At 45.0% G+C, this 18774-nt stretch overlaps 1 protein-coding gene across 1 annotated transcript in view; it reads left to right on the forward strand.

Moving 5' to 3' along the window:
- Positions 1-6654: 6654 nt before the first annotated feature.
- lpar1 (lysophosphatidic acid receptor 1) overlaps positions 6655-18774 on the forward strand; it is a gene marked incomplete at both ends in the record, with an annotated part of 51512 nt that continues 39392 nt past the window's right edge. The window contains 2 exons of the mRNA XM_083641016.1: positions 6655-6960; positions 9205-9637. Coding sequence (XP_083497142.1) covers positions 6655-6960; positions 9205-9637 — 739 coding nt within the window. The remainder of the gene's footprint in view (positions 6961-9204; positions 9638-18774) is intronic.

Genomic DNA, 18774 nt, shown 5'->3' on the forward strand with positions numbered 1-18774 from the left:
GACTACCCAGACATGCAGACAGCCCAGACGTGCAGACAGCCCAGACATGTAGACAGCCCAGATGTGCAGACAGCCCAGACGTGCGACAGCCCAGACATGCAGACAGCCCAGACATGCAGACTACCCAGACATGCAGACAGCCCAGACATGCAGACAGCCCAGACGTGCAGACAGCCCAGACATGCAGACAGCACAGATGTGCAGACAGCCCAGACGTGCAGACAGCTCAGACGTGCAGACAGCCCAGACATGCAGACAGCCCAGACATGCAGACAGCCCAGACGTACAGACAGCCCAGACGTGCAGAAAGCCCAGACGTGCAGACAGCCCAGATGTGCAGACCGCCCAGACGTGCAGATGGCTGACCTTCGTGTTTGGCTCTAAGACGCATGTTGCTGCTGTGCTTAGTTTTCTCGCTTTCCTCGAGGAACACTCGTAAAAGTCCACCAGATGGAAAAAACATGTTTCAGCTTCATATCACACCAGGGTTTATTCACAAACACATGCGTGTGCACACATGGGAACACACACACACACACACACACAGACACACAAACACACACAGACACACAGACAAACACACACACACACACACACACACACACAGACGCACTGTATATAAACATGCCCACGCGGCTAAAGCTGCACTCACTGTAGGCCAAGCATGCAGGCACACAAAAACAGGCACCGTCTACACATGCATATCACACACACAATTAGGGGTACAGGCACACTCACACTTCCATAAACACATACACACACACACACACACACACACACACACACACACACACACAGATACACACAGCAGCCTTGTGTAAGTGTAGCTGTAATTTGTGACACGTAAACAAAACAGGTTTTGTTCTGAACTGTCTTGGTTAGACCGGCAGGCCTTTTGGCCTAATAAAGCTCCCGTAGCGGTTTTAATAAGGGCTGTTTAGCGCATGTGGAACACACAAAGAACTCAAACACAAAGACCTGAGCTGTGCTTTAATCCAAAGGGGAGTTTTGGTCTTTCAGGTTTCAGGCAGGTTTCGGGCTTAACATCGTGTTCCACCCACGTGTTTGTTTCAGGCACGGGCTTAACATCGTGACCCACGTCGACCCACGTGTTTGCTAAAGCACCTTCTGAAGGTTGTGAAAGCACAATATGCATTTTCCTGTAATATATGCAATTGATAGACAGATAATATTTATACATATACTTTATTAATAAAACATCTAAAAGCAAAGACTCTGTGGTCTGTGGTCTACTTTGTGTTCTATAGAGTTCTATAGAAGTCTATTGGACTACCCTGCACATTGTTAGAGTTCTATAGAAGTCTATTGGACTACCCTGCACATTGTTAGAGTTCTATAGAAGTCTATTGGACTACCCTGCACATTGTTAGAGTTCTATAGAAGTCTATTGGACTACCCTGCACATTGTTAGAGTTCTATAGAAGTCTATTGGACTACCCTGCACATTGTTAGAGTTCTATAGAAGTCTATTGGACTACCCTGCATGTTGTGCGAGTTATATCAAAGTCTATTGGACTACCCTGCATGTTGTGCGAGTTATATCGAAGTCTATTGGACTACCCTGCACATTGTGGGAGTTCTATAGAAGGCTATTGGACTCCTGCATGTTGTGTCAGTTATTGATGTTTATTGGACTAGCCTGCATGTTGTGGTAGTTCTATCGAAGCTTGGACTACCCTGCATGTTGTGGGAGTTCTATAGAAGTATATTGGACTACCCTGCACATTGTGGAAGCTCTACAGAAGTCTATTGGACTACCCTGCACGTTGTGAGAGTTCTATAGAAGTCTATTGGACTACCCTGCACGTTGTGGGAGTTCTATAGAAGTCTATTGGACTACCCTGCACGTTGTTGAAGTTATATAGAAGTCTATCAGACTACCTTGCACGTTGTGGGAGTTCTATAGAAGTCTATTGGACTACCCTGCACGTTGTGGCAGTTATATAGAAGTCTATTGGACTACCCTGCACGTTGTGGGAGTTCTATCGAAGTCTATTGGACTACCCTGCACATTGTGGGAGTTCTATAGAAGTCTATTGGACTACCCTGCACGTTGTGGGAGTTATATAGAAGTCTATTGGACTACTATGTACGTTGTGGGTGTTCTATAGAAGTCTATTGGACTACTCTGCACGTTGTTGAAGTTCTATAGAAGTCTATCAGACTACCCTGCACGTTGTGGGAGCTCTATAGAAGTCTATTGGACTACCTTGCACGTTGTGGGAGTTCTATAGAAGTCTATTGGACTACCCTGCACGTTGTGGGAGTTATATCGAAGTCTATTGGACTACCCTGCACGTTGCGGAAGTTCTATAGAAGTCTATTGGACTACTCTGTACGTTGTGGGAGTTCTATAGAAGTCTATTGGACTACCCTGCACGTTGTGGGAGTTCTATAGAAGTCTATTGGACTACCCTGCACGTTGTGGGAGTTCTATAGAAGTCTATTGGACTACTCTGTACGTTGTGGGTGTTCTATAGAAGTCTATTGGACTACCCTGCACGTTGTGGGAGTTCTATAGAAGTCTATTGGACTACCCTGCACGTTGTGGGAGTTCTATAGAAGTCTATTGGACTACTCTGTACGTTGTGGGTGTTCTATAGAAGTCTATTGGACTACCCTGCACGTTGTGGGAGTTCTATAGAAGTCTATTGGACTACCCTGCACGTTGTGGGAGTTCTATAGAAGTCTATTGGACTACCCTGCACGCCAAGGAGTCCTGACCAAACGTCAATGACGACATGGGAGAGAGAAGGGGTTGTTGAACGTTAGAGCATCTTTCATCAGGTGAAAATGTAAACACTTGTCTTTTCCCGTGTGATTCAGCTCATAATAATATGCAGTCTAATCTTTGAGCTGCGCTCCTCCTCTGACAGCTGGGAGAAATATTTGCCTCGGCCCTCGACTTTCTCTGCTACTATGCTTCTCTTCCTGTCCTCCCTCGCTGAGCTACCGGGCAATTACTCCACAGGTTGCCCTTTCCCATTTCAATCACGGCAAGACAGGGAGACTGCACTCAGCCTTCTGCCACTGTTGCACTTCATCTCCTGGGTCTGTCGTCACTCTTAAGCCACACATAGACGTGGACTATGTCTGTTGAATCAGGTCCGGACATTCACTCTTAAGCCACACATAGACGTGGACTATGTCTGTTGAATCAGGTCCGGACATTCACTCTTAAGCCACACATAGACGTGGACTATGTCTGTTGAATCAGGTCCGGACATTCCCCGGAGTTAACCTACCCCCCAAGAGGCATTGTTGTTTCCACACTGAGGAAAGTCTCTGGTGTAGAGCTGAGAGCAGTGGTTCTCAAACTTTCTTTTCCCTTCAGTACCCCTTTTCCTGATTTCTGAATGCAAGTACCCCCTTTACCCAACTACAACATTTTGCGTAGAAAACGGCAAGAGAAAACTCTAGCATGCAATGAATGAATGATCACCCACCTTTTGAAGAATATAACCAAAGACGATGGGATTTCAAGCAAGACACCCCAACTTCAACTCACTTCCTGTCATTTTGTCACGTGGGTTTTGCCCATGCTTTTCCACGGACACGCCCACTTAGGAGACTTTCGGCAGGTCTGAGTCTATTGGAGTCAATGGGAGAAGTCAACATGATCTCAGATGATGACAGATTATTTCGCCCCCATATTCATTAAAGTAAATATTCAGCCCATTTTCCTAAGCCAAATGGCATTTTTCAGACAGACAGATTAGGAGTAAATTAAAATAGATCAAGACCGGTCTCTGTCTCAGCAACACACTCTCGTGAGATTTGGCAACAGGAACTCACATAGGGCAGGGAGTGATTAGCTAAAGCGACATGAAAATTATTTTTTTAATCGAATATCTTAGGTACAACTATATTGATATAAATATATTGTAGCTGAAATAAGAACGGCCATTTCACTTCCAATTTTCAAAAAACAGTTAAAAACTCACCTCTTCAGATTACATGTTCACCCCCTGTAGCAACCTCTCTAGTCCCTATGCACTTTCTTCTATCTTCTCCTCATCTGTTTTAATTCTTGCTGTTTATGCATTTGTTTGCTCCTTGTTTTTCTTGTTTTTGTGTTATTTATTGCTGTACTGTTTTTATAACCTGGTTGTATGTCGCTTTGGAGAAAGGCGTCTGCCAAAAAAAATATCAATAAAGTAAAGTAGCTGACTGGAACTGAGCAGTAGGTACAATATTATATCATTCAGCAAAGAGTCCCACACCCACACCCCCCCCCCACACACACACACACACACACACACACACACTTGAACGGACGCACACGCACACATCACACATGCACGGACACACGCACACACCCCCCCCCCCCCACACACACACACACACACACACACCGTTCATTATGACTCTGTGGTTGGTCCCACTCCATGTCCCACTGTATAAGCAAATTATTATTTGTTCATGAAAAAACAACATACACGCACGCACAGTCACACACACATGCACACACACACACACACACACACACACACACACACACACACACACTCATGCATTTGCTGTCAATCATGTATGATGTATGATCATCAATGTTTCCCACAGGAGTTTGAGTTGTTGTGGTGGGTGGACCGCACGTTTGTTTAACACTTTGAGTGCCACGGGCCTTGGGCAAAAGGTGCTGTACTGTGCCACATAGGCCGCAATGCATTTTAATATAGCCATATCATTTTTTGTGTTCCTCTTATATGGACAACCAATAGCCTCAATGAAACTTTGAACCCTTCTGTTTCATTAAAAAAAAAACTGTGTTTATAAACCGTTCCATTTTGGAAATACACCCCTCTGAAAAAGAGTGTTTTCGACCGAAAAGAGCATGCTGAAATTAGTTTCTGAGATAATCACATCTTTATGTTAGAAAGGCGACAGAATGAATTCTGCTTTGAGTTGAACAAACATCGAGCCTGCTGCTGCATGGGTGTGTGTGTACTGTCAATGGTTGTATGCTGTTAGTGCCCTGCGTGCCCCACCCCCCTACTCCTCCTCCTCCGTGGTGGGAGGAGTCGAATGTCTCTGCTCTGCTGCGGTTTGCTCTGTTTGATCTGCACTGAAAAGTCCGCTGCCTGCACCCCCTGCTTTTTTACAGCGTGTCCTCGGCTCCCAGCTGAGAATAATGTAACTTTTCATAAAGACGCTGGTGTCGCCGTGTCGGCAACTAAATCATATGGATGGACTATCGCAGCGGACACGGGTGGGGCTCAATTGTGGCAGCAGATGACTGCTGTTCACAGGCACAGCTAACGACGTTATGCTTCAAGCATATCAATGGCGATTTCCGTTTCCTCATGACTTCTTCTCTCTTTTCTCCTGGCCTTTGTCTAATCGGGAGGGCACTGTCGCCACCTAAGGGTTCTGTAAAATAGGTTAGACACATTCAATAGCTCCCATATTGTAAGAGGCGATGTAAGAGGCTTAGATCGACATTCCCCCGTCAAAATATGAATTTGGAGTTATTGACGCCATTTGGCGTCGCTGGCAGCCTACGGTAAATTTCTCTTGACGCCATATGGCGTCGCTGGCACTCAATGTGTTAATTGAAACAAAAAAGCCAGCAGCAACATCTGTTGTAGCGGTCAAACTCCCGGTGCGCCATACATGTATCAATGAATGAGAAACACTGATCATGTGTTGATACTGTATGACTGGCTGCAGAATGGGGGAACAATCCAATATGATGTAGTGATGCAGCCTCTTGTTTCTGCTGTATTTACTGTTGTGGTAGTTTTTGCATCAACCGGCGGCCATAGATGGATTTTTCCATAATGGTGAACAGTAGCCATATTGTTTTCATTCTGAAATAAGTCACTCTGATTAAAGATTTCTCCGCAAGTGTTTAGATGAGTGCTAAGTAAAAGCACCGGATGGCATGTGTTTATACGCTCCACAGTATCGTTAGAATAAAAGTCTCTGACATTGAATGCTTGAATGTAGCCTGGGTCTACGTTTTTAAAAGATGGACCTGTGTCAGGCGCTTGGTACCGTCATCGCTTTTCTGCTGCTCTTTCGAATGAAGCAACAGTTTCGTGTTTCACGTTTTGTTTCGCACCCACTGACCCACAATGATTCATATTCTAGATATTCCAAACAAAGAAAGTGATTGAATGAGCGTTTACATGACAGATCCATCAATTGGACTATAAAAACGGTTAAACAGCCCCTCTCATTTCATTCAGAATATGTGGGTTGATGAAGGTGGTTACATAAGGCATTTTCATTCTGATTGGACTACTATTATTATATTATTATTCTATCTATCTATCTATCTATCTATCTATCTATCTATCTATCTATCTATCTATCTATCTATCTATCTATCTATCTATCTATCTATATATATATAGATTATATTATATTATATTATATTATATTATATTATATTATATTCTGATTCGACTACTATTCAAATTCCTAGTGGAATAAAAGGTTCAATGGAAATGCAGCTGGTGTTACACATCACAAGGGGCACCCTCCGCAGCTGAAAAATGGAGCCAATGCAGAAGTGCCTTAAACCTGCATTCTTTCAAATGGCCATCATGTATTACTTATTAGACCAAGTCTGTCTAATAAGTAATAATACATGTTTTTTCTCTCTTTTCAGAAACCACCACTGCCACCATGGACGAAGAACAGTGCTACTACAACGAGACCATCGCCTTCTTCTACAACCGCAGCGGCAAATACCTGGCCAACGAGTGGAACACGGTGAGCCGGCTGGTGATGGGCCTGGGCATCACTGTGTGTATCTTCATCATGCTGGCCAACCTGCTGGTGATGATCGCCATCTACGTCAACCGCAGGTTCCACTTCCCCATCTACTACCTGATGGCCAACCTGGCCGCCGCAGACTTCTTCGCCGGCCTGGCCTACTTCTACCTGATGTTCAACACGGGGCCCAACACGCGGCGCCTGACCGTGTCCACGGTGGGAGCATCTCCACATGCATACTTTGATATATTATATTATGTGACAGGGTAACAAGTAGGCCAAGGTCATCTTTCTGTTTTTTACAGACTATGAAACTGCAGATTGTAAACTTTTAAATGACTAGAATATTTCAATCCCTTGTTAGTTTTAAGAGTAACAACTCGCCTGATACCCCATTGTGGGATAATTATAGGTTTCCACACGGTGGCAAGCCTTTGATAAATGAAATATGGAAATCTAAGGGTATTGAAAGACTTGTGGATATGATGGGCCCCCATGGGAGGAAATTACTCACTTTTGCTCAAGCCAAGGACAAATATAGTTTACAGGATAAAGACTTCTTAAAGGAACACTCCACCCATTTTCAACCAGCTTTGTATCATTAGAACATCAGTAGTATATCAGAAAACTGTAAACGGTTTTGAAGTCTGTCATTTAATTTGACAGTTATTGAGTGTTAAAGTGTGGACCAGTGACATCACTGGTCCACACTAACTCAAATTAATAACTCATTAACTCAAATCAACTCTCAATAACTGTCAAACTATTCATCATTCATCTAGTTTGACAGTTATTGAGAGTTGATTTGAGTTAATGCGTTATTCATTTGAGTTAGTGTGGATCAGTGATGTCACTGGTCCACACTTTAACACTCAATAACTGTCAAATTAAATGACAGACTTCAAAACAGTTTACAGTTTTCTGATATACTACTGATGTTCTAATGATACAAAGCTGGTTGAAAATGGGCAGAGTGTTCCTTTAACATATATGCAGATTAGGACACAGCTGTCTGGCTTTCTGGGCCAGACAGTGACTATACCCAAAACATAAGCTGCAAAACATAATAACAGAAAAATAAAGTATTGCTTCCAAGATGTATAAATTGGTCAATGGCTCCCAGATAGATAGATGGAGTGCCATTCAAGGAATTTGGGAGAGGGACCTGGGTGTGACATAGATGTTTGGGGTTCAATTTGGGAAAATCTTCACAAAGTCTCTAAATCAGTGAAAAACAAGCTGATTCATTATAAAGTGGTACCGAGGTTCTACTTCACCCCGTCAAGATTGAATAGAATGGGCCTGTTAGACTCCGGTGTGTGTCGGCATTGTCGCCAAGACATAGGGATTTTTTTTTTAACCTTTATTTAACCAGATAAAAGCTTGAGATCAAATAACTCTTTTTCGAGCAACACCTGGCCAAAAATGGCAGCATAAAAACAAGAAACTAAAAAACAAAAACAAAAAACAGACCAATAATAAAACCACAGATGGACAAAACATCAGGATGGACAGTGAACACAAAAGTAGGGAGGGAAATAAAATGGAGCAAGCAGCCAAATTGGGGGGGGGGGGGGGGGACAAAAGGGATGAAGGGGGGGGGGGGTTATAGGGGACGCCGTTGGAGGGAGGGTCAAGTTGGATTAGCAATTACACACTCCCAAGTCAGCTGTTAAAAATTATGTGAGTTGTGCTTTAAAAACGTGCACTGTTACAAGCTGAAATGTTTTTAAATTTTAAATGTGTCATACGCTGAAATATGTTATTCCAATGTGTTGATCAACATCATTATGCTCGATCATATGACCATCAGACCTATTGTTCCTGAGAGCCCCTCAGACCCACACTCATTCTTACAAACATCAGGAGATTGGAGCAGGAGCAGGAGCACTGTTTCACCTTGAGCCTGATGAAAGCCTAGCCATCTCTGTCACGAGTTCTCTCCACGTATTCGTGAACACTTAACCCATTGATACCTGATGCAGCATTTGCGTGTATATCCCTCATTCATTATGACGTGGTTCGCGGTCTTAAAGGGATACACACACAAATGCTGCATCAGGTATCAATGGGGAAAGAAAATGCAGTCATTATCTGCTCACCCCCGTGCCGATGGAAGGACGGGCGGAGTCGATTTAGTCCACAAAACATTTGTGGATTGTTCAAGAGAAACCGAGTTACAGCATTCTCCTATTTCTGATTTCAGCTAAGAACAGGGTGCCAATGAATGTATTTTTAAGTCAACTTGGCATCTCAGGGCTTCTGGAGACTTGGATTACGGCAGACCAGCAGTACCATTTGAAAGTTGGTCACCATCTCCACTTCAGTTGTTTGGGAGAATGCTGCAACTCTGTTCCCCAGAATCTTTGGATCAACTTATCCTTTGATCAATGGACGGCAAACTTCTTTATGACAAGTTGACTCATTATGATCATTCTTTCCTCGACGTTTCTTCCTCAGTGGCTGCTGCGTCAGGGCCTGATCGACACCAGCCTGACGGCGTCGGTGGCGAACCTCCTGGCCATCGCCATCGAGCGCCACATCACCGTGTTCCGCATGCAGCTGCACACGCGCATGAGCAACCGGCGCGTGGTGGTGGTCATCGTCATCATCTGGACCATGTCCATAGTGATGGGCGCCATCCCCAGCGTGGGCTGGAACTGTATCTGCAGCGTGGACTCCTGCTCCAACATGGCCCCCCTGTACAGCAACTCCTACCTGGTTTTCTGGGCGGTGTTTAACCTGGTGACCTTCGTCGTCATGGTGACGCTGTACGCCCACATCTTCGTGTACGTGCGGCAGAGGACCATGAGGATGTCGCGGCACAGCTCCGGGCCGCGCCGCAACCGCGACACCATGATGTCTCTTCTAAAGACCGTGGTGATCGTACTAGGTAAGAAGAACAAGATGTCCTGTTCACCTTGGTTTTGTCTCTGTGTCTGTCCCGCACAATTGCTCAGCAGTTGAGCGGGCGAGGCCGCACAGCAGCCGAGGTGAGTTTGCTAGCACGCTGAGCCCAGGCCCAGCAGCTGCCTTGCACCACTGTCTGCCCCCTCATACACATCATCTCAACCGTAGAATCAGAACAGATAGAAGCGGTGCTACCATGAGTCTTCTCCTTCTGTATGGCTGCCATAGAATTGTGATCATGCTTTAAAGGAGCATTGTTGTGTGTAGACAGTGCATGAGATTCAGAAAGATGAATCTTCATTACTTAATTGGCACATTCAGTCCTCAACTCTCCACCGTGATAGCTGGCTGCCGTGAATCACCCAGGTGGGTGCTCCTCCCCTCATGAAGCGCTTTGAGTATGTAGAAAGGCGCTATATAAATCCAATCTATTATTATAATGACTATTATAAAACGGCTCTCAAATCAAGCAATCTGATTGGTTCACAGCCATTGTATAATTCCAGTAACCGAGTTCAATAACCCATGGCCATGGGTTATTGGTTGCCATGGCAACTCTCTTAATAAAAGGCAGCCCTGCGCTCGAGCTCCGTGTTGAGCTTTCCAGAAAGCTCTCAGCTTCTCAGCAAGCGCCAGGATTGGCCAATGTCAACTTCAGTCTCCAGAATGATCCAATCAAATCACCCGCACGTCTATCTTCTTGCTAGAGGTCCCGCCTTACAGTAGTGTCAAAACAAAAAGCTACTCGCTTGCAGCCAGACGCATGATGGCGCAACTCTCTTCGGCTTTGGTTACCTCAAAAACAAAATGGCGGAGACAGTTTTCAGATCCTTGTGAATCGATCTTCGCTTATAACTTTACTAATACTTCGCAGAAAATGATGTTTTGTACAAGAATAGACGCGGGCTAATGTCTTAACCCCTCTCTCGCGCGCCCTCACTCTTAACCCCGCATTTCTAAATAAGACGTAACGTTACTTGGTGTCGGCATACGGCTCTGGTGTCGGCCTTTGCAAAAAGCTCTCAGCAAGCGCCAGGATTGGCCAATGTCGACTTCAGTCTCCAGAACGATCCAATCAAATCACCCGCACGTCTATCTTCTTGCTAGAGGTCCTGCCTTACAGTAGTGTTTCAACTGACTCTATCAGAATAAAATGCCAGTCGGACTTATAGTATTATTAATATTATATTATTATACTTGGAAACCGTTTTATAAAAGCAATATAGCACTCGAGCAGCGTGTGTTGTGGAATATATCCCGCTGATAAGCTGTTATCCCACGAGGCCGCAGGCCGAGTGGGATAACAGCTTATCAGCAGTGAAGATATATTCACCACAACACACTTGCTCTCGTGCTATATTGCTTAATTATAATTATTATAATAATTATTATTATTATTATTATTATTCACCTGCCACTAAAATGTTGGAAGATGCTTTTACCATGATAACCCATAACCTTAGGATTCCCGCAAGATACACAGATGTCTAAACTCTGGAAGTCTACCAGCCAACTGACCTTTCAGTCATCTCAAATGGAAATGCTCTTTCGTCCATTAACTCTGATTTTTTCTTCTTCTGTGAAAATAGAAATTCAACACAAAAAACACCCATGCTGCTGCACTATTTCCAACTCAACTGAGATTTTAATTTGGTGGAAAAAGCACTTAAAAAAGCATTGAGGCAAGGTTCAGAGAGAGGTGAGTCAGGAGCCTGCAGGTTCTCATCATGACAGCTGGGAAAACCAGCTGACTTCACCCACTTTACCCAGCAAAACCAAAATACAGTAACGGTGAAATAATTATGACTTCACAGTATTGCTGGAACAGAAGTAGATATTGAATTTTAGCTTCATTTCACAGTGCACTTTTTTTTGCTCATAAGAAATCAAAACCGCTATTAGCTGATTTTATTCTGCTTCAATTACAGATCAGAGTTTCAAAATCTCTCCATCCGAATTATATTATGTACATGCAATTACCCTCACTCATTCCAGTTGAACTGGCATTCATCCTCACTCAGTGCGGCCCTAATAATACTCCTACTCCTACTACTACTACTACTACTACTAATAATAATAATAATAATAATAATAAAGAATATAATAAACTTTGATTACCATATTTTGTTCTTTTCATCAAATTAGTATAGCTATAATTGGGTAATTCGAGTGATGGGGTTACAGTGTTCTGGTGGAAGTGCACAGTCACAACTGGCCCTCTGTTAGTGAGGGGAACACATGTGGCCCTCTCGTCTCTATCATCAAAGTTGCCCATCCCTGCTCTAAGTCAGCATCCGTTTTTTCTCCCAGAAGAAACAGTGCACGCTCCCCATAGTCTTCAGAAGGGCTGGGTGTTGCATGTCGGTGTCGTCCTGTCAGCGCGTTGCTCTGCTTCATTCTGTGCCTGTTGACTCATAGAGGCAGTGACCAGGCTCTTCATTCTATGCCTGTTGACTCATAGAGGCAGTGACCAGGCTCTTCCACGTGTGATGGTGCAATGCCTGTTTCACATTACAGCCGAGCTGCTACATTTGGTCGGACATTTGTTTGGCGAGGTGCTCGGTGACAGAGACACTTTTTCCTCTTTGCAAGTCTCCAGGCCTCTTCAGTGATGCGTCATACTGTTTCTACGTGGACTGACTGCACACAGTAGCTCCACTCCAGATGTGTGTAGTTGGTGTGTGTGTGTGCGTGCATGCGTGCATTGGGGAAAGGACATTTTCGTTTCTGAGAGCCAGTGTTGTAGTGGAGTGGATCAGTGTTGTATTGTAGTGGAGTGGATCAGTGTTGTAGTGGAGTGGATCAGTGTTGTAGTGTAGTGGATCAGTGTTGTATTGTAGTGTAGTGGGTCAGTGTTGTAGTGGAGTGGATCAGTGTTGTAGTGGAGTGGATCAGTGTTGTATTGTAGTGGAGTGGATCAGTGTTGTAGTGGAGTGGATCAGTGTTGTAGTGGAGTGGACCAGTGTTGTAGTGGAGTGGATCAGTGTTGTACTGGAGTGGGTCAGTGTTGTAGTGGAGTGGATCAGTGTTGTATTGTAGTGGAGTGGATCAGTGTTGTAGTGTAGTGGATCAGTGTTGTAGTGGAGTGGATCAGTGTTGTAGTGGTGTGGATCAGTGTTGTAGTGTAGTGGATCAGTGTTGTAGTGGAGTGGATCAGTGTTGTAGTGGAGTGGATCAGTGTTGTAGTGTAGTGGATCAGTGTTGTAGTGTAGTGGATCAGTGTTGTAGTGGAGTGGATCAGTGTTGTATTGTAGTGGAGTGGATCAGTGTTGTAGTGGAGTGGATCAGTGTTGTAGTGGAGTGGGTCAGTGTTGTAGTGGAGTGGATCAGTGTTGTAGTGGAGTGGATCAGTGTTGTAGTGGAGTGGATCAGTGTTGTAGTGGAGTGGGTCAGTGTTGTAGTGGAGTGGATCAGTGTTGTAGTGGAGTGGATCAGTGTTGTAGTGGAGTGGATCAGTGTTGTAGTGGAGTGGATCAGTGTTGTAGTGGAGTAGATCAGTGTTGTAGTGGAGTGGATCAGTGTTGTAGTGGAGTGGGTCAGTGTTGTAGTGGAGTGGATCAGTGTTGTAGTGGACTGGAGCATTCATGCATCGGGACCTGGAAGTTGGAGACAAGGACTCAGACTTGTTCATTGATAACGACGTTGTCTTATGAGTTGTTTGTAATAATTTGGCATAAGCTATTTATATAAGATATTGATAGCTATATTAATACTATGACATGATTCATAAGATATTGATAGCTATATTAATACTGTGACATGATTCATAAGATATTGATTGCTATATTAATACTGTGTCATGATTCAATACGATGGACTTACATTCACGCTCATGTTCAGTAACTCAGGTCATGGGGACTTGACTCGGACTCGACTGGGATTCTTCTTTGGTGACTCGGACTTGTACTCGGACTCGAACAGTGACTACGTTTACATGCACACAATATTCCGTTTTTTGCCCATATTCGGAAAATGACAATATTCCGACTAAATGAATAATCCACTAATATTCCCGTTTACATGCAGTGGTAGCTCGCCCTCCCCGACACGTGAGGGAGGGGGGCAGAGAGGTAGATGCAGGTATGCAGAGTTTTTCTGTTGAGAATAAACAGAGCAGCGCTATTCTTACCAGCATCACTTGGTCATTTCAGGAGCTGCTTGCTGCTGGAAAGTTTGGCGTTGCGATTATTTGCACATCCAAGTCTTTCATAAAAAGTAGGCTAGTAGACGTTATTACCTCGCAGGCTCGCAAGCACTTTGGACTTCCGTGGGCAACCAAACGCTGTTTCTCATCTCCTCCTGATCAGAAATGTGGGCTTTTCTGTTCGCATGCCAGAGATGACGGATTATATAGATTATATCGCCTCTTCTAGCGCTTTCTAGCACACATCAGTTAGTTGACCACAAACATGAAACATGCATCACAAACTGCAGCAAAAACCCTGATTGAGACGCATATTCCGAATACGCTGTATACATGATCAAAGAATTCTCCTAAAACCCGAATAATACTGGAATAACCCAGATGTCTTAATCGGAAAATGCTAAATTCGGAAAAACCCCAAATTCGGAAAATGCAACTGGAATATGCGGTTTACATGACCCTTATCAAATTCAGAATATTGCCTTTTTCCGAATAATAGTGGAATATTGTGTGAATGTAAACGTAGTCACTGAGACACGACTCGAGGAGACACGACTCGAGATGTAGTGACTTGGCTAGAACAGTGCTGGGAGCAGATGTGTTTGTCCTATAGACAAAACATAGAGAAGGACTCCTTGTGATGTGTCTGTGGGCTGTGCTGCGTTATCTCTCCACACTGAACTCAGACAGCCAGATGGACACTGTGAGGGGAACAGTAGACCATACATTGTCTGTTGCATAGAGATGCTCTGTTTGTTTTTCACTATTTAACATCATGTGTTCAGAGTAGACTAAACTAGAGCATATACATTATTTGTTACTTAGAGATACTGGGCTCTATCTTCCCAAAAGCGCTAATTTAGCGTTTGCGCTCGTTTAACACTGTGCGCAATGCAAATTGGGGGCGGACACAAGCGCATGCCTGTGATAATTGTACTGGGCATTGGTTGCCACAAGCCAAAGCAGGCGTTTCAGCGCTAAAATGTGGGATAGATGGCGTTACCCTATCGTCAGCAGCGCGCAATTACTTTGCGCTAAGAGCTTGGAAAAGGACCTCTTACGCGCAAATACCTCGCGCTCTCGGAGCGCACCCGTAATCTCCGTGTAGCGCAGCGCAGTACAAAGTAAAATTCCTTTTGGAGATGCCATTACGCACAGCCTAGACATCTAATTATGCTGCTAAAATTGGGTATTAGCAGATAATTCAGTGAGGCAATCAACTATAACTCACTGAGAAACGTTTATCACATCGCAAAGAGGGAAATTAATTGAGAAAACTTGTTGGACAATGGACATAGGCTATTTACCTCCATAACCCGAATTGTCGTTGGCACCACAGACGATCTGTCAATAAGCTCCCTCTGTCCTCGCACGAGTGAATACACTCTATTACACATGCATGGAGAGAATTACAGCATATTTCATGCCTCGCGCAAACAGCCATTGCGAGACGGGAATCTGATTGGTTTTGATTGACGTAATGCCCAGCATTGCCTGGCCACGCCTGTGAATAATTCTGGTAGTTAAGACCGCCCAAATCCCGTTTGCTCAGGCATTTTGGGGCGCAGATGATTTTGGCATGGCTCTAATTTGCGTCTGCGACACGTGCCGTGAACATTTCCGCATCCCGGCCAAGAATTGCATCCCCAACATATCTCGGGGCTGTTTTAACTTAGAAATCAGGGAGGTCACCTCTACCAGACAATTATATCACTTTTAAACAGTTACATTTCTGTATAAATCTTTACAAGTATGCTCCCGTGAGGTGGGGATGCTTTTTTTTGCTGCTCGGCGGGGGAGCAAAACTCAGCATAACACCTGGCGGACGGCGCAAGGCGGACTGCTATCTTCCCTGCCTTAAGGCATGCGCAAACAGGTGTGCAAGCGCTATTAGGGGATAGCGCCTGTCGGGAGATAGGGCCCACTTTGTTTTCCAAAATGTAACCTCTGTATGTTCAGAGTAGCCTAGACTAAAAGAATAAGCCTTTGTTCACACCATAGGCAGAACTGATGCTTGACTCACGCTGAACGTGAGCTCACACCTAACCGTTCACACCAGACACTCTCATTTCCTCAGCGCCGGGCTCTGAGCTGCTCCACTCCACTGGCTGTTAGTAGGGGGGTAGTCTCACTTGTCTGTTAGTAGGGGGTAGTCTCACTTGTCTGTTAGTAGGGAGGTAGTCTCACTTGTCTGTTAGTAGGGGGGTAGTCTCACTTGTCTGTTAGTAGGGGGTAGTCTTACTTGTCTGTTAGTAGGGAGGTAGTATCACTTGGCTGTTAGTAGGGAGGTAGTCTCACTTGTCTGTTAGTAGGGGGTAGTCTCACTTGTCTGTTAGTAGGGGGGTAGTCTCACTTGTCTGTTAGTAGGGGGGTAGTCTCACGTGTCTGTTAGTAGGGAGGTAGTCTCACTTGTCTGTTAGTAGGGAGGTAGTCTCACTTGTCTGTTAGTAGGGGGGTAGTCTCACTTGTCTGTTAGTAGGGGGTAGTCTCACTTGTCTGTTAGTAGGGGGGTAGTCTCACTTGTCTGTTAGTAGGGAGGTAGTCTCACTTGTCTGTTAGTAGGGGGTAGTCTCACTTGTCTGTTAGTAGGGGGGTAGTCTCACTTGTCTGTTAGTAGGGAGGTAGTCTCACTTGTCTGTTAGTAGGGGGGTAGTCTCACTTGTCTGTTAGTAGGGAGGTAGTATCACTTGTCTGTTAGTAGGGGGTAGTCTCACTTGTCTGTTAGTAGGGAGGTAGTCTCACTTGTCTGTTAGTAGGGGGGTAGTCTCACTTGTCTGTTAGTAGGGGGGTAGTCTCACGTGTCTGTTAGTAGGGAGGTAGTCTCACTTGTCTGTTAGTAGGGGGGTAGTCTCACTTGTCTGTTAGTAGGGGGGTAGTCTCACTTGTCTGTTAGTAGGGGGTAGTCTCACTTGTCTGTTAGTAGGGGGGTAGTCTCACTTGTCTGTTAGTAGGGGGTAGTCTCACTTGTCTGTTAGTAGGGGGGTAGTCTCACTTGTCTGTTAGTAGGGGGTAGTCTCACTTGTCTGTTAGTAGGGGGTAGTCTCACTTGTCTGTTAGTAGGGGGGTAGTCTCACTTGTCTGTTAGTAGGGGGGTAGTCTCACTTGTCTGTTGTTAGTAGGGAGGTACTCTCACTTGTCTGTTAGTAGGGAGGTAGTCTCACTTGTCTGTTAGTAGGGAGGTAGTCTCACTTGTCTGTTAGTAGGGGGGTGGTCTCACTTGTCTGTTAGTAGGGGGTAGTCTCACTTGTCTGTTGTTAGTAGGGGGGTAGTCTCACTTGTCTGTTAGTAGGGAGGTAGTCTCACTTGTCTGTTAGTAGGGGGTAGTCTCACTTGTCTGTTAGTAGGGGGTAGTCTCACTTGTCTGTTATGTCTGTTAGTAGGGGGTAGTCTCACTTGTCTGTTAGTAGGGGGGTAGTCTCACTTGTCTGTTAGTAGGGGGGTAGTCTCACTTGTCTGTTAGTAGGGAGGTAGTATCACTTGTCTGTTAGTAGGGGGTAGTCTCACTTGTCTGTTAGTAGGGGGGTAGTCTCACTTGTCTGTTAGTAGGGGGGTAGTCTCACTTGTCTGTTAGTAGAGGGGTAGTCTCACTTGTCTGTTAGTAGGGGGGTAGTCTCACTTGTCTGTTAGTAGGAGGGTAGTCTCACTTGTCTGTTAGTAGGGGGTAGTCTCACTTGTCTGTTAGTAGGGGGGTAGTCTCACTTGTCTGTTAGTAGAGGGGTAGTCTTACTTGTCTGTTAGTAGGGGGGTAGTCTCACTTGTCTGTTAGTAGGGGGTAGTCTCACTTGTCTGTTAGTAGGGGGGTAGTCTCACTTGTCTGTTAGTAGGGAGGTAGTATCACTTGTCTGTTAGTAGGGGGGTAGTCTCACTTGTCTGTTAGTAGGGGGTAGTCTCACTTGTCTGTTAGTAGGGGGTAGTCTTACTTGTCTGTTAGTAGAGGGGTAGTCTCACTTGTCTGTTAGTAGAGGGGTAGTCTCACTTGTCTGTTAGTAGAGGGGTAGTCTCACTTGTCTGTTAGTAGGGGGGTAGTCTCACTTGTCTGTTAGTAGGGGGTAGTCTTACTTGTCTGTTAGTAGGGGGTAGTCTCACTTGTCTGTTAGTAGGGGGGTAGTCTCACTTGTCTGTTAGTAGGGGGGTAGTCTCACTTGTCTGTTAGTAGGGGGGTAGTCTCACTTGTCTGTTAGTAGGGGGGTAGTCTCACTTGTCTGTTGTTAGGACTGAATTAACAGTCCTGGGAGGGTGTTAATTTTAGGTAATACTAAAATTGGAACGATACAGAGAAGATACAGAGAAGACTGGCGTGCGGTCGTGTATCGTTCCAATTTTAGTATAGCCTACTAAATTGGAACGATACAGAGAAGACTGGCGTGCGGGTCGTGTATCGTTCCAATTTAGTAGGCTATACTAAAATTGGAACGATAACCTGGCCAGGCAGGAAAGTATCGCAGGGCTTGACGAGACTTGGTGACCGAGATCACGAATGAGGTAATTTGATCCCTGGGAGAGTCCAGGAAACAGCCCGGGGGGAAATATCACTCTGGTGCTTGTTGAGGGATGAGATTATGACGATATTATGTGGCGAAAACAGGAATAAAAATGGCTATTTACATGCAGGAAAGACAGGCTGCCACTTGGCCCCCTCGGAGCTCCATTTTATGACTGGCTACTAATCTCAAAACAACGCTAGGACGGCCAAGAACGCTGCGGAGATCGCTGGGTGAGCCGTCAGCTCATAATTAATGTGAGGAGAGGGGTCCAGGTTAAACACGAAATTCTCCTTTAACCATAACCAAACCCTAAGCTCAACCAAGTGGTCTTCCTTGCCTTGTAACCATAACGGAAAAACAAGTCAACATTTTGAAATCTGTGGCATCCCGGCGGGTGTTTGGCCTTCGCGGCAAAACGTGACACGGACACGCGGCAGCCTCTTACACACTTTGGCATAACAGCGGGTTGTCTCAGCAGTACAACAGTCACGC

Source organism: Poromitra crassiceps (genome assembly GCF_964638095.1).
Source record: "Poromitra crassiceps genome assembly, chromosome: 8".
Classification (NCBI taxonomy): Eukaryota; Metazoa; Chordata; class Actinopteri; order Beryciformes; family Melamphaidae; genus Poromitra; species Poromitra crassiceps.